The sequence below is a fragment of the Falco rusticolus genome, chromosome 3, assembly GCF_015220075.1.
Source record: "Falco rusticolus isolate bFalRus1 chromosome 3, bFalRus1.pri, whole genome shotgun sequence".
Classification (NCBI taxonomy): domain Eukaryota; kingdom Metazoa; phylum Chordata; class Aves; order Falconiformes; family Falconidae; genus Falco; species Falco rusticolus.
The window spans coordinates 27,123,024-27,137,094 of NC_051189.1; the positions used below are offsets into that span (position 1 = coordinate 27,123,024).

The 14,071-nt window shown below is 36.4% G+C and overlaps 1 protein-coding gene across 13 annotated transcripts in view; it reads left to right on the plus strand.

Annotated features, from left to right (window-relative positions):
* UBR5 (ubiquitin protein ligase E3 component n-recognin 5) overlaps positions 1–14,071 on the plus strand; it is an 88,869-nt gene that overhangs the window by 39,867 nt on the left and 34,931 nt on the right. For all 13 annotated transcript variants that reach the window (XM_037382388.1, XM_037382390.1, XM_037382392.1 and 10 more), the window contains 10 exons: positions 720–836; positions 916–1,026; positions 1,826–1,980; positions 3,899–4,016; positions 4,875–5,059; positions 5,852–5,961; positions 7,519–7,631; positions 12,742–12,885; positions 12,980–13,091; positions 13,297–13,451. In XM_037382388.1, coding sequence (XP_037238285.1) covers positions 720–836; positions 916–1,026; positions 1,826–1,980; positions 3,899–4,016; positions 4,875–5,059; positions 5,852–5,961; positions 7,519–7,631; positions 12,742–12,885; positions 12,980–13,091; positions 13,297–13,451 — 1,320 coding nt within the window. The remainder of the gene's footprint in view (positions 1–719; positions 837–915; positions 1,027–1,825; positions 1,981–3,898; positions 4,017–4,874; positions 5,060–5,851; positions 5,962–7,518; positions 7,632–12,741; positions 12,886–12,979; positions 13,092–13,296; positions 13,452–14,071) is intronic.

Consider the following 14,071-nt stretch of genomic DNA (forward strand, 5'->3'; position numbering starts at 1 on the left):
GCAGAGAGATGCCATATGAGTTTTGGTAAAATGTTAAAAAGGAGAAGGGGCAGGGGGAGGCGGGAAGAATAACCCATAATTAGAAGCTTTTCCAGCGTTATCAGGTCATACAGCTGCATTAATATGTCATGTAGCATGATGAGGTTTTGTTGGAGTTTTTTTTTAAAATTAATCTTGTAGTTGTTTGCCTTCAGAAGTGAAAGATAAGAATTGCTTCATTGCTGAGGCAGTGAATTTGATAATTGATTTCTTGGGTAGTTGGAAGATACCTTTATGAGTATATGTAGGAATGGAATAATGGAATTATGTTTGGTTTTTGTTCATTTCAAAACACCAGAATTTTGGAGGGAAACTTTGTCAGATGTCAAGAGACCTTCCTGGTTTTAATTCTATGAGTAGTGTTGTGTTCTTAAAATATTGTGGGAGCTGTTAATAAACTGTCCAAGTTAAATGCCGTGTATATATTATTGCTACACTTCAGGAAAATAATATTTATTTATTTCTTACCTCACTCTGTCAGAAGCAATAATGCACTCTTTGTGTGTGTGTGTGTGTGTGAGCATGCTGAGCTTGAGACAAGCTGGTTATATCTGTATTTTCAAGTTCAACGTTCATGGCAGTGCTGAAAAAAACTTGATTTTTTTTTTTTTGCATTTATGTATTGATACATATGTATTTATAATATTGCTTTCTTAGACTTCATATTTCTGTATTTGTAGGATGGAACAAAGTTTATTTCTATTGGAGCTCTGTATTCTGAGCTCGTGGCTGTTAGCAGTAAAGGAGAACTCTATCAATGGAAGTGGAGTGAATCAGAGCCTTACAGAAATGCACAGGTACTCTACATCTTTAAATGCTTGCCTTCGCTATGATTTATATGCTTTGAATATCTGAAATATTTTTTTGTTTCCAAAGAATCCTTCGCTACATCATCCACGAGCCATGTTCTTGGGATTAACCAATGAAAAGATAGTGCTCCTTTCTGCAAATAGTATTAGAGCAACTGTTGCCACTGAAAATAACAAGGTATGAGATGTGTGCTGGTTGCTGAGTTTGGCAAAGATGGATTTGCTCAGTTAATTGTAGTATATTACAGACAAGTTGATTCTTCAGCTTCATCAGTAGTAGAAAGTACTTAACTCATTTGTTCATTCTACTTTTCCTCTATACAGATGTAAAAAAAGAACAGAAACCCAACTGGTGTTTTGTAAAAAATTTATTTTATTTTATTTTATTTTTAACCTTTTTGCAATCTGGCTGATTTACAGCTGAAACAGTGAAAAGATCTATGTTTTACCTGATTATCTGAAATACTTGGCTTTTTGCTGTAACAGTAGAAACTGACACTGGTTTAAGCATAGAGAAGATCCTTAATGTTCTGTATATATTTACTAGAAGAACTAAAGGGCTGTGAAGCTTCCAGTGCTGTAAAGCAAGCTATCTAAATACACTTTTCTGTCCAGTTAAGAGTAAACTTGAAACTGATTTGGTAAAGTATGTGCACTTTTTGAAGTACTGTTAATGACACTTCTGTTGTTTTTTTTTTTTTTTTTTTAACTTCTTTTGTTTTGTTGGGGACTGAAAATAGATGGGGGAAAAAAAATCCTGAAAAGCTCTTCTCTGGGGAAAGAAAAGGTGGTAGGAGATAAAATCCCAAAGGGAATCATTGGTTTTTTGTTCTGTGGTTGGTTTTTTTTGTTTGTTTTTGGTGGTGGTGTTTTTTCTTTCAAAACCAGTAAATATTACATTAAAGGGTGCAACTAAGGTGCAACTTTTCTTTCCTTTTTTCCCCCCATACCTTCTCTGTTGATTTCTTCTCCCTTAGGTTGCTACATGGGTAGATGAAACTTTGAGCTCCGTAGCTTCTAAATTAGAACACACTGCACAGACATACTCAGAGCTTCAGGGAGAAAGAATTGTTTCTTTACATTGCTGTGCTCTGTATACGTGTGCTCAACTAGAGAACAACTTATATTGGTGGTAAGTAAATAGTGTGTTTATGTACATCAGTGCAGATCCACTATCTTCACATGCTTGGCTCCGAGAAACATTGCAAAACTACCGATCCACAGTTGTTCTGAGTTCTGTAACTCTGCACTTGAGCTTAGGTTCCCTTTTAAAAGTATATTTATTCTCTTTAATGCCTAAAGCTTTTGGATCCAATTATAACATCTTTAAGAGAGTAAGGTTATTCTTTTAGGAGGTCTGTATAAATGCTTTAGCATTCAGGTATATCAGTACTACACAGTATCAGAGAATAACTTTTTTTATGCCTTTCAGGCCTTTTTCAGATTATAAATACAGAACAAACTTGCCCATGTATGATGTCCATATTACTCTGTTAGGCTCTGTTAGAAAATTTGGTCTATTAGTTTGTGGTCCAGATCTTAAAGAAGAGAAATAACATCAGATGCTCCCTCTGGAGCTTGTTAAAATATAACACTTCTAAACATTGTAAAATATGAAATGTTAATTAAAATATTTTAGCTAACAATCTGATAATTAAGAAGCCTATGTTTAAAAAACACAGACCCCCTCACCAAACCCTCAAAAGTAACACTCCCAAAAGAGCTCTGAAATTAATTTCTGATTTGAGTGAATTCATTGAATATTACTAATGCTTTGTCAGTATGCATTATTTTTGTTAGTGTGTCAGTAGTCACTGCATTATACATCAGGCCCAAAACTCAAGTTAAATACTTGATGATGAGTTGGAAATTGGAGCATTGAAAATTGGTTCTGTGAAACAGCTTTCTCATTAAATTCTAATAACTCTGAAAAATATTTAAGTACAATTGTAACTAGGCTTGTAAACTTACACAGATATATTTTATTTTAGTCCCAAATCTCAAAATTACAGCGCTCAGATTCTTGGCCGTTTTGTTATGTCACAGGTGACATACCGTGACACATAGAGTGATTAGTCTTAGTATGGAAACTAATAAGCCATAACATTGGAGATACCTGGCTACTAGAACCTGCCATCTTTACTAATTTTAGAATTGGTGCAATATATAAAAAGGCTTATTAGCATTTATATGTAATCTTTGAAAGTAATGTATTTATTAACCAACATGTCCTTTCTGAGAGAGGTTAAATGTCAGCAGCACAGTTTGGTGTAGACAGACGTTCCTGTTACTATTGATAATCCTTAGGTACAGTGGTCTGTAGTACAGTACACTAGACAGGATTTCAGTTTCCAGTGTTGCACAGGACCAATGCTTTTCATGGTTTACTTAATATGAAGGAGACTTTCAAATAAAAGCATCTAACTGTATAGGCCACTGACTAAAACATGAAGTGTCAAAATAATAAGCATGCTTAACTGTGTACGTAGGTGTTATTTTCAGCTAAACTGAATGGATCCAATTACAAAAGAAATGTTCTTTTTTCACCTTTTTGCAGCTTAAGTCTGTTGTAAGAGTCCTAGACTCCTTCAACCATGTCCCCAGAGAGAAAGTGAAGCTTTTGGAATTTAAAAATAAAAAAAAAGTTTATCCTGTTCCTTAATGACTGAAAGTTCTGGAAATTATCACCACTCATGGGAAAAATATTCTCGAGTTCAGAGGGGATAATCTGCAACCTGAAAGCTGTGACTGGAGCAATACAGAGCCAGCAGCATGTTGGACAAGGAGGAATGCCATTTGGCATGACATATTTTAGATGCTCTCCCTCTTCCTCCTCCTCCTAATAAACTGACCATTTGAGATTTGGGAAGTGGGACTGAATATAGAAAAAATGTCATTTCTACAGTGGTTTGAGATTTTGGAGAAGGTGGCACAGACTTGCATGTTTGATCATGACTACATTAAGCAGAAGGAATAAACTGTTCAAAGTTATAAAAAAAGCATTTCTTTCATAGCCTGTTTTTAAAACAAGATGCCTTTTTTTTCCACAGGGGTGTAGTTCCTTTCAGCCAAAGGAAAAAAATGCTAGAAAAGGCTAGAGCAAAAAATAAAAAGCCGAAGTCTAGTGCTGGTATCTCCTCTATGCCAAACATAACCGTTGGAACCCAGGCAAGTGCAACTGTCACAAGTGTCATTTTTACAGTGCTATGTGATGAGCTTACAGTCTGCACTTAAAAAAAAACCAAAATAAATTAGGTTCTGTTATTGTCATGCACAAAAGTTGTATCAATAATATGGAATTAAAATACCGTATTTTAATTTTATGACTGTAAATTGATGTGCCCTGTTAGCAGTGGTGATGTTTCACAAGTGTGGTTATTGCTGCAAACATGGAGGAACAAGCTGTACTCATACAAAGTATTTCTGTTTTAACTTACCTACCGATTCTGTATTTGAGAGAAAGTAAGTATAGAAATGCGATTCTGAATAGGGTACATAGCTTTGTAAATGATTTGGCATTTAAGTGCCTGCAATATTAAAGTCTGGGTTTGATTTATTTATGCAGTGGGATAGGCCTTTTGGTTTGAAGCCTCTTTACGGAAAAGGTTAATAGCTGATACAGAGGTGTAAGATTCTTTTTGTGAATTAGTATTAGAACTAGTATGAGACAAAACAGCTCCTTCCCAGGGAGCATGTTTCTTTTGGTTCCCAATCCATTCTGATCGGTTCAGGAATAAATCTTTGTACTGAATTTGTGCTTTGTACTTTTGTGGTTGAGCAGCTAAATACTATATATTAAACAGTTTCACTGCTAAAGCTGTTGCTTTCAGCTGTGAATTCCACAACAGCCCCTTTTTTTCCTAGCAAAGTGTGTATAGTACATCATGCTGACTTTCCTCTTCATCTAGTTCCATACGTTTTCTTGTTTTTTTGACTATTGCATGTGTCACCAAGAAAATGCATGCATATATGATTTCCATTGGTATAATCCATTGTTCTCATAGAAATAAATATTTCTGTCTGTAGGTGTGTTTAAGAAATAACCCCCTCTATCATGCTGGAGCAGTTGCTTTTTCAATCAGTGCTGGAATTCCTAAAGTGGGTGTGTTAATGGAATCTGTTTGGAACATGAATGACAGCTGTCGGTTTCAGCTTCGGTCACCTGAGAGCTTGAAAAACATGGAGAAAGCTAGCAAAACTACTGAGGCAAAGTAAGTGTTGAGAACATGCATGAAATACACACAAAACATTTATTTGCTGATCTCTTGAGTTGGTGATTGATTAAAAATTGAAAAGGAGGAAGGTCAGGTTTTTATCAGTTTGAAATTTTTGCCATCTTTATAAGATTCTAGCTTGCTTGTAAACTTTGCTAAATGTGCAGAAAAGCTCGCGGCTGGAAAGGCATCTCAGTGCCATGAAACCACTATGGAAATGTGAAATGCAGAAGGAATATTAAATGAAGACCATCTTGTAGTGTTTCATAAAGCTTCCAAGATGTTATATTTGAATAACTGAAAATGGTTTTGTTATGGAACTGTTTTCAGGCCCTTCTTCATGGCACTGAGACAGCTGTTTCAGCCCCTCCAGAGTTTTTGGGAAAAAAAATAGCGTTGGGTTGACAATAGCCATTTAAATGTTTTAAAACGTATTTGCAGTTTCAAGAAAAACTTGAGACAGCTTAGCAGTTTTAGAGTTTCAGGTTACTGTATAAAGCTAATAATTCTTCCTTCCAAATTAAGTACATCTAAGGATGTTTGTTTACTGTAATATTGTATCTATGCTCAATTAATATTGTAAAGCTAATCCCTGATTAAGCAGCATAGCACCATTCCCAACATCAGTTGTATAGCCTTGTCAGTTAGGATGGTTGTATGCAAGTATGGAGTTACTTCATTAAAGTATTATTAAAGGAACATGACTGGGACACACTGACACTTTGTCCATTGTCACAGAAAGATTTTGCCTTTTTCTTTATTCATTCTAAGTAATACCTTTTGTTCTAGACCTGAAAGCAAACAGGAACCAGTGAAAACTGAGATGGGTCCTCCACCATCCCCAGCTTCCACTTGTAGTGATGCATCTTCAATAGCAAGCAGTGCATCAATGCCATATAGTAAGTAATGTGTAGCTCATAGTAAGCTGAAATATTTGTGTAATTAAGTTTTTGTAGAAGGCAGTTCTTAGAAAGATTCTCTACTAACTTCAGAATCTGTTTCCGTCTTTCAGTCTGAACTTCAATATATGTAAAGGCTTTTGTAATAGTCTTCAGATAAGCAGTGAATTGTCAGTGTTACATTTAAAATGTATTAGTATAAGCAGTGACTACTTGCTGTAAGGTAAATCTGTGCAAGCATATCACAGTTCTCAGAATTAAAAGTATCTTTCAGGAGGTGAACAAGAGGGAGTCTGAAGATAAAGTTGTTTATGTTTAATTGCAGCGTGACAGCGAGTTTCATTACAGACCAGAAGTTGAAGTTGTTTTGGAAAATTCCTTTTAAGATTAAGCTGTTGTCGCACAGCTTCCTTGCAGTTGAACTTCAGAGCATAAAGCAGTAGTTCATGATCTATTATATTAAATGTCTAAAACTAGACGTTCTTAATATTAACATACAAAAGCAGTGAGAGAAGCTTTGTAGTACAAGTTGTACTTACAAACCTAAAAGGCTGCATGAAAATTCATGTAACTGACCTCTTAAGCATTTTTTTTCTGTGTTTAAACCCCATGCATTCATAAAGGGTTAATTACAATGCCATCATTTGAAGAAATCTCTTCTCCACTCCTGTTTCTTCTAATTGTTCACATACTGCAGTTTTAAGAAGTGTCTAGAGAATTAGATGGCCTCATTCAGTGAGTGAGAATCCTGTATGCTCCAGTCTGCACTACTGTCTACTTTTACTAGTAGAATCTTTTGCTACTTATTTCTTCTCTTTTGCAGTTTTTTCAACTGTAATTTCTTACTGACTGTATTTTTTCTTGAGATTTTTAACTGCTTGAAGTTAACTTCACAGTTAGCTTAGCAGTTCTCTGCTTCTTTCTTTAAATATGTTGGTATTATTATTTATACTATATACTCAGTTCAGGACATTAAAGGTTCTTGTCAGTGTTAATTTAGCCATATTATGTATTTAGATTTGATCCTGAATGTACTATAGTAACGATTCAGATAACGTCTTTGCAGCGAATCTAACTGTATTGCAATTACTATTAGCCCATATAGCTATTTTCTGTCTCATTTGCTACTCTTCTAGATGTTTACCAAAAAATCTGTATGTAGTGGGCAAGCAGACTTTTCATAAGGGTGATAAAAAGTACTTGTAGCAGGGCTGAATGAGGGGTCATACAATGTCAGCCTTTGTACTTACAGCATGGCTATCTGAGCCCTGCCAAAACAATTTCTTGTATTGTAATTATTTTGCTCAAATGTCCCTAAAAATTGCTTTGTTGATCAGATAGGCTTTATGAGTGCTAATTTCATAGAAAAAACATGAAGGTGGTATGGTATGCTGTTGGGTAGCTCTGACTTTTTTAAAGTCAGATTCTTGTTAACCTCTTGTTGATTGTTGATAATCTTTCTGGTGGGAAAGGTTTGGTGTTTACTGAACATTGCATTTTGATGCTTTGATTAAATATTTCAGGTCCTTTTTTTTGATGATAACTTTTTTGTCACAGAGCGACGACGATCTACTCCTGCCCCAAAAGAGGAGGAGAAAGTGAATGAAGAGCAGTGGTCTCTGAGGGAAGTTGTGTTCGTGGAAGATGTTAAGAATGTTCCTGTTGGCAAGGTTTGTCTGAAGTACACTGTCCCACCAACTTTGGGGAGGGAAGAAAAAAAGTTTTTCTTTTAGATAAGCTGACTATTAAGAGTCATGGTTTTGGGGATGCTTGAGAATGTTTCTGACTAGTATGACTTCTGTTGCGTTTTTATTTGTCCTTAACACAGTGGTAGTAACAGACTGAATGTGTTGCGAATACAACGTGATGAATCTTAAAAAATAACATTCTGGTACTTAAGGTTGAACCACAGTATTAAGAAAAGCAGATGTGGTTTTATCTGGGAGATTATTTTTGGTGAGTTGAGCAATAGCTCCCACATGTCCAATGGGATTCGGAAGAGTTACATGTGTTGACTGACTTCTACATACACATCAGCTGAATGTTCGGGTGAATCTAATGTTGTGGCAACCAGAGAACAGAAATGTTTTGATTAGAAATGACATGCTTCATTAATACAACTCCAAAGTTGTTTGATTTATTACTGCAAAAAATCTGTTTGGTCCTTGTAAGTTGTTCATTTTCTCTCTAGTAAATGTTTGCTCTGACTAAGAGTGCTGTAGAAGAAAATGGTGCATTTCTTCTTTCACATTGTTGTGTGATGTTAGGAGGGATTAGGTCATCTAGACAGTTCTCTGTCTCTATGCTTTTCAAAAATAAGAGCAACAGGTAAAGGTTTTCCACAAAATGAAAAGGTTGAATTGCTTTCTACTTGATTCATAGAAAAAAAACCCAAACCAGTTACCAGAAGAGGAACAGTCCAACAGAAGGCGGTTGGAATTAGTCAGAGTTGTTTTCCTTCTAACCTAATGGTTACAACCTAGTGGGTTTACTTGTGCAGGAGTGGAAGATTTGCCTTGAATGGTATCTTGGAAAGAAGGAGACCCACAATGAGTTTTGATTATCAAGTTCAGGTCATTTTTGCAAAAGGGAGTATGGAGCAACTTAATTCATGGAAACACTTCAGTTTCTATAAATGAGGTTTCAAGATCTAGTTGAAGTTGCTGAAACCATTGTTTGCATGTCATATGAGCTTTGGGAAAGCCCCTATTGTCCTTCTCTGTCCTTCCTGTTTTAGATCCAAGGATGTTCAGGACAGAGACTGTTTTACTGTGTATATATACAGTTGTGAAGGTGTCTGTCTTTTCACACTGCATCAAGAAGAACTGCTATAATAAATAGAGAAAAGCCTTAATTTTTGTATTTGGTATTTTCACTGAGGTGCTAAAACCAGTCAGTGGGCTGTCTTCTGAATAGAGTTATTGGTGCTGAGTCTATTCTGTATCAGTCATTTATGGCAAAGATGCTTTTTTCTCTTCTTCGTAAAGCATGCTGTCCTTTTGCAGTGATGTTTATGGTTGTTCACTTTTTTCCTCTTACAGTTTTGTAACACTTTATCTTTAGAGTTGATCTGTGAAGACAAAAGTCTTGCCTTACATAATGATTTATTTCTGTAGTAAGAGGAACAAAAACCTGGTTTCTGTCCTTTTACCTGTAAGAGCATCTGAAATTTTGAACATTTACATTCTTTAGAATGAGATTAATAAAGTGATAGCCATGAGTTTCTATCAAAATGTTTGCCACCTTTTAAATAGATAATTCTTTGTTTTACACACAAAAAAATAATTGTTCACTTAGGCTTCAGGGGGTGGAATTTAGAAATGGCATAGGGGCCCAGATTTACTGATGCTCAGCCTGTGTTCCTGAAATAATTTTGTTTTTCAAAAGATGTGTTCCTGTACTTTTGGATGTACACAACAACTTTGACGTCTCCAAAAATTGCTTGGTTAAAATCCTTCAAAGACCACTGTTACGTTCTGTCCTTGGAACGGTGGGCAGGTAGATGGTGTCAAGTTCTAACATGCCTGTTTCTCTCCAGGCTCTTACTGATCTTGATAGACTAGCAGTCCACCCCTGAGTGCTGAGATCTAAGATGACTGTAATTATTCTGATAGCAGTAGATCATACAACCAGCCTTTTACCATGCTACTTTGTAAATGTGGATTGCATATGGTGCCGCAGCAACAAATGACCAGGGGGTGTGGCAAGAGTGGGAAAGTTCTTACTTTGGGTGGGCAGTCTTGGAAGAAATTAAGAAAGCGTAAATCTACTTGCACCCTTGGACTTTGTAGTCTTTCTCCTTGGAATATGTTATCTTCCAACCTTATTTCAATTTAAGTCCATCATTAGATGAAGGAGAGGTAATGACTGTAAGATTATCTACCTGATGGAATGAGTAAGCCTGGCACTTGTCTCTTCTGTTGTCTGCATTGGTGAGAAATCTCACAGTCTTCTTTCAGTGTAGTTTAGAAGAGATACAGGCTGAAATAACCCTTTGTTACTGCTCACTCACATCAGATGGTTAGAAGCTGGTTTTGCCCACCCCGTGCAACTTGGGATACTCTGCTTACCCACATTAGCTTCGGGATCTCCTCTTCTGGAGTGGCTTAGATGGTATCTGGAACCACTGTTAGAACAAAAGGGTAGGGAACCTGGGTTGAAGGTGCTTTTTTCTCTGGCAGCCATGGTTTGTTTTGGTCTGAGGCTTTCCGTTAGCAATGTCCAAGGCCTCCCCAAACTGTTCATCAAGGTTATCCTCAATTGGGGTGAGACTTCTGTGTGTTGCCACTTTTTCAGTTTGTGTGCCCAGAAAGCTTATCAAGTACTAGTGGTTTTGTGAAACATAAATTTGGATTGAGTAGTTTGTTCCTTAACTTGTACTTTGCATTGTATTATTTCATTCAGTCACTTAAGCTTGATGTTGATGTTTATTTATCTTGTTGAGTGCCAGGCCATTATACCACATCTGTGCTTTGGAGCTTTCCGTGTACAATTGCAATCAAATGTTTCAGTCAAGCTCCTAGTTGCTTGTTACATCAATGGATAGTTTTATTTTTTTTCTGTGTAACTACTATAGCCAATAACTATAGTAGTAACTCTTTAACTGAAGACCTGCATTTTAGTTACCCTTTGAAGAGCTGAATTTCTTCTCAACCACATCTTAATAAAAATATTTTCCAGTTTTTAAGATACATGATTTTCTTCTCCAACCACAGAATGGGAAATAAAATAGTATTTGGCGTGCGGACTCTGAAAGAGTCACCAGAGTTCCAGCACCTTAAAAACTATCAGCATTTCTTTGAACACAAAAAAAAAAGTGATAAAAGTAAAAAGTGATGTAGGTGATAACACTAAGAGCAGACAGAAAGCATGTGGAAGAAAACTTTCAGTTATGGAGACAGGATATGTTAAATATTTGGGGATTTCACCTTTTCTTAAGGTGTGTTTCTTTCCCCTGTTGGCTAGATTATAAATCTGAAAGTTCATAAACAAAATTTTATACACCCTCCTAGACGCTGACCATTTAGAATCTTCTGTTTTCACAAGCAGCCCAAATTTGCAGTTTTTGTAGCAACATTCAGTCATTAAAAAAATAAAACTCTACATGTAGTCAGACTAAAAGCTGTGGTTGAAACATCAGCATGTGATTTCAGGCGTACAAGTTAGTCTGATTACCTGAAAAACATCTAAATGTACCTTGATTAATTTTTTTTTGACCAAATCACAATTTTTTCTAGTGTTGTCTTGCAAGTCTCAATAGAAATCTGTATTTGTATAGTCTAAATCAAAGTTAATATTCATGAATATTTTGACTAGATCTGAATTTTGAAATTTTTGGGTGGTAGTATTACAGCCATCAGTGATGCTCTACTATTAGAACTAGGAATTCTGCTGTTAAAGTGAAGTGTGAGCATATGGGGAGCAAGTGCTCTGACTATCCACAGTAATCTTTGTTACAAAAAAAAAAAAAGCTAAGACTTTCATATTTGTTGTTTTCTCTAGCATTGTTGATAGGCTGCATCTAGCCCTAGAGCAACTGGGAAACATAGAAATGGCTGGATTTTTATTACCTACAATATCTTGAAAATTTGAGAGATTTTTTTATTAAGTTGATTACATCTAGATCTTTAATACTGCTTTGTAAGTGCTTTCTGTGTAGAAACTATTGAGAAGTTAGGGCCTAATCAAGATTGGTGGTTGCTTGTGTCTGGTTTTGATCAAGACTGAGAGCATACAGCGATCTAGATCTTATTTTTACTCAAAATTAAAACATTGTCCATCCTTTCCTCTGCTCCCTTCCCTCTTAGCTTTGTTTTCTTTTTGGAAAGTCAAAGAGCCTTGCTGTTCGGTGGTGGCATAGGATGTTTCTGTATCAAGGAAACCTGTTTTGATGGTTCTAATAGCAGCATCTGGAGAGAGGCTTACAGTCTCGGAAATGCCTCTGTCAGTGTGGGGTTCAGTAACTTCCATTTCCTTGAGGGGCAGAGAGGGACACAGATCCATGAAGTCATGGCATATGTCTGGATAGCCTTGTTTGTATCCTTCGGTCCTAAGGGACTGAGCAGAGAACTTTATCGAGTGTGAGGAACAGGTAGTAGACCCGTTAAACCAACGCTTCATTTTTGCATTGTGCACAGTCATCTTGAGGAGTGACCACTTAAGACTTTGCAACAGAGGCTTTAAAAACTTAGATGGGGCCGAAGAAAAAAAAGTACAAGAGCTGACGGGCACTTAAAGAAGTAAGAGGCTCAGTGTAGTTGGGTTTTTGTGGGGTTTTTTTGGTTTTGTTTTGGTTTATTTTGGTTTGTTGGGGTTTTTTTGTGTTGAGTTGTTAGCTAATGTTTAGAACTCATTGCCACAGGAATAGTGTTTATTTCCAAAAGTGATTGGACAAATGAGTAAGACAAGAGTCTATCTAGGCTATTAAATGTGAGGTTGTCCTGCTGTTTGTAGTGGGTGGAAGCTGGAAGGGTACCAGGGAAATATCAGTAGGAGCTACTCTAGTTGGCGTTGGTTTGTCTTGGACATAGGATGCTGAAATGGAGGGACCTTTGATGTAATTCAGGATGCCTATGGCACCGTTAAGAAATCTAGGTTTTTAAGATTTCAGTAATTTTAGCAAAAGAGCAAGGCTGATGACCAAGGGCTGTAGAATTTAATTGCCACTTATTTTGAACTTTTTTCTTTTCCTGATAAAGATCTGGTTTATTTTGAAGCAAATCAACCTAAACAGTTTCTGTTCAAAGCTTTTGGTAAGATTGTAATGTGTTTTGCTTGTAGGTGCTAAAAGTGGACGGTGCTTATGTTGCTGTGAAATTTCCAGGCACCTCCAGTAATGCAAACTGTCAGAGCGCTTCTAATTCAGATCCTGATCCTTCTTCTCTTCTCCAAGACTGTAGGCTGCTCAGAATAGATGAATTGCAGGTATGTCTTTGTGAAACATCGAGAGAACTATCAGTGTTTTGAAATGTCAGCACTGTATGCTTAATTGCATCTTAAACTTTTACATACGTTTCAGGTTGTAAAAACTGGTGGCACTCCAAAAGTTCCTGACTGTTTTCAAAGGACACCTAAAAAGCTGTGTATTCCTGAAAAAACAGAGATCCTAGCAGTAAATGTAGATTCAAAAGGTAAGTAGGGCGTACGCTGCAAGATGCTCTGTTGGATCCTTTATTACCTCACTCTCTTCCTAGTGGAAAGCAACTACTGTCAAACTAATATGTACAGTTCTTTCAGCTGATATTAGTAATTCCTTAAAAGTGCTATAGTCAGAGGTTCTTTTTACTGGAAGCCATCAGTAAAAGACATTAACCTTTTTCTTCTGTATCTTTGAAGGGGTGCATGCTGTTCTGAAAACTGGCAACTGGGTTCGGTACTGCATATTTGACCTTGCCACAGGAAAGGCTGAACAAGAGAATAATTTCCCTACTAGCAGCATTGCATTCCTGGGTCAGAATGAGAGAAGTGTTGCTATTTTTACAGCTGGACAGGTTTGTGGTTTTGTATCTCAATCATCTAACTTCACTGCACTTCCAGCATCTTTGAATGGGATTGTACAGCCTTTTGTAAGGCTTTTCCAAAGACTGGCAAAGAAATAGTTCTTCCAGTAGGTTGTGAAAGACTTGTTGCTACCATTAGTATTTTGAAGGTGCAAGAGGAATAGCAATCTTAACTTGCTTAAGCACTTTTTATAATCTTACTCAAATTCTACCTTGAACGAAAAGTAAAAAAGGATGAAAAAAAACTTGGCAGAGTAGTTCCTGTTAGTGTAAACTTGTTATCCAGCTATATTTTGGAATTAGATCAGATGAAAATCCGCTCGTGAGAATGGATATGTTAACAAAAAAAATAAATCTGTATTGGATACTGAAAATGATACATTAAGGTTTTACGCAACTCTTTCTACTATCCAACGTTAAGTATCTTATTTTATCTTATTTTATGTGATTACACAGCTTGATTACATTGTGCAGGCATCCATGAGGAGGGCTGAGAAAAACTACCTAAGCCATTTTAGTAACTGTTTTACTTCACTTAGGATAGTTGAAGGTCTTTTGGCAAAAGACCTGAATTTGAATGTTTTGTTTCCATATATCCAAGCATACTTGGA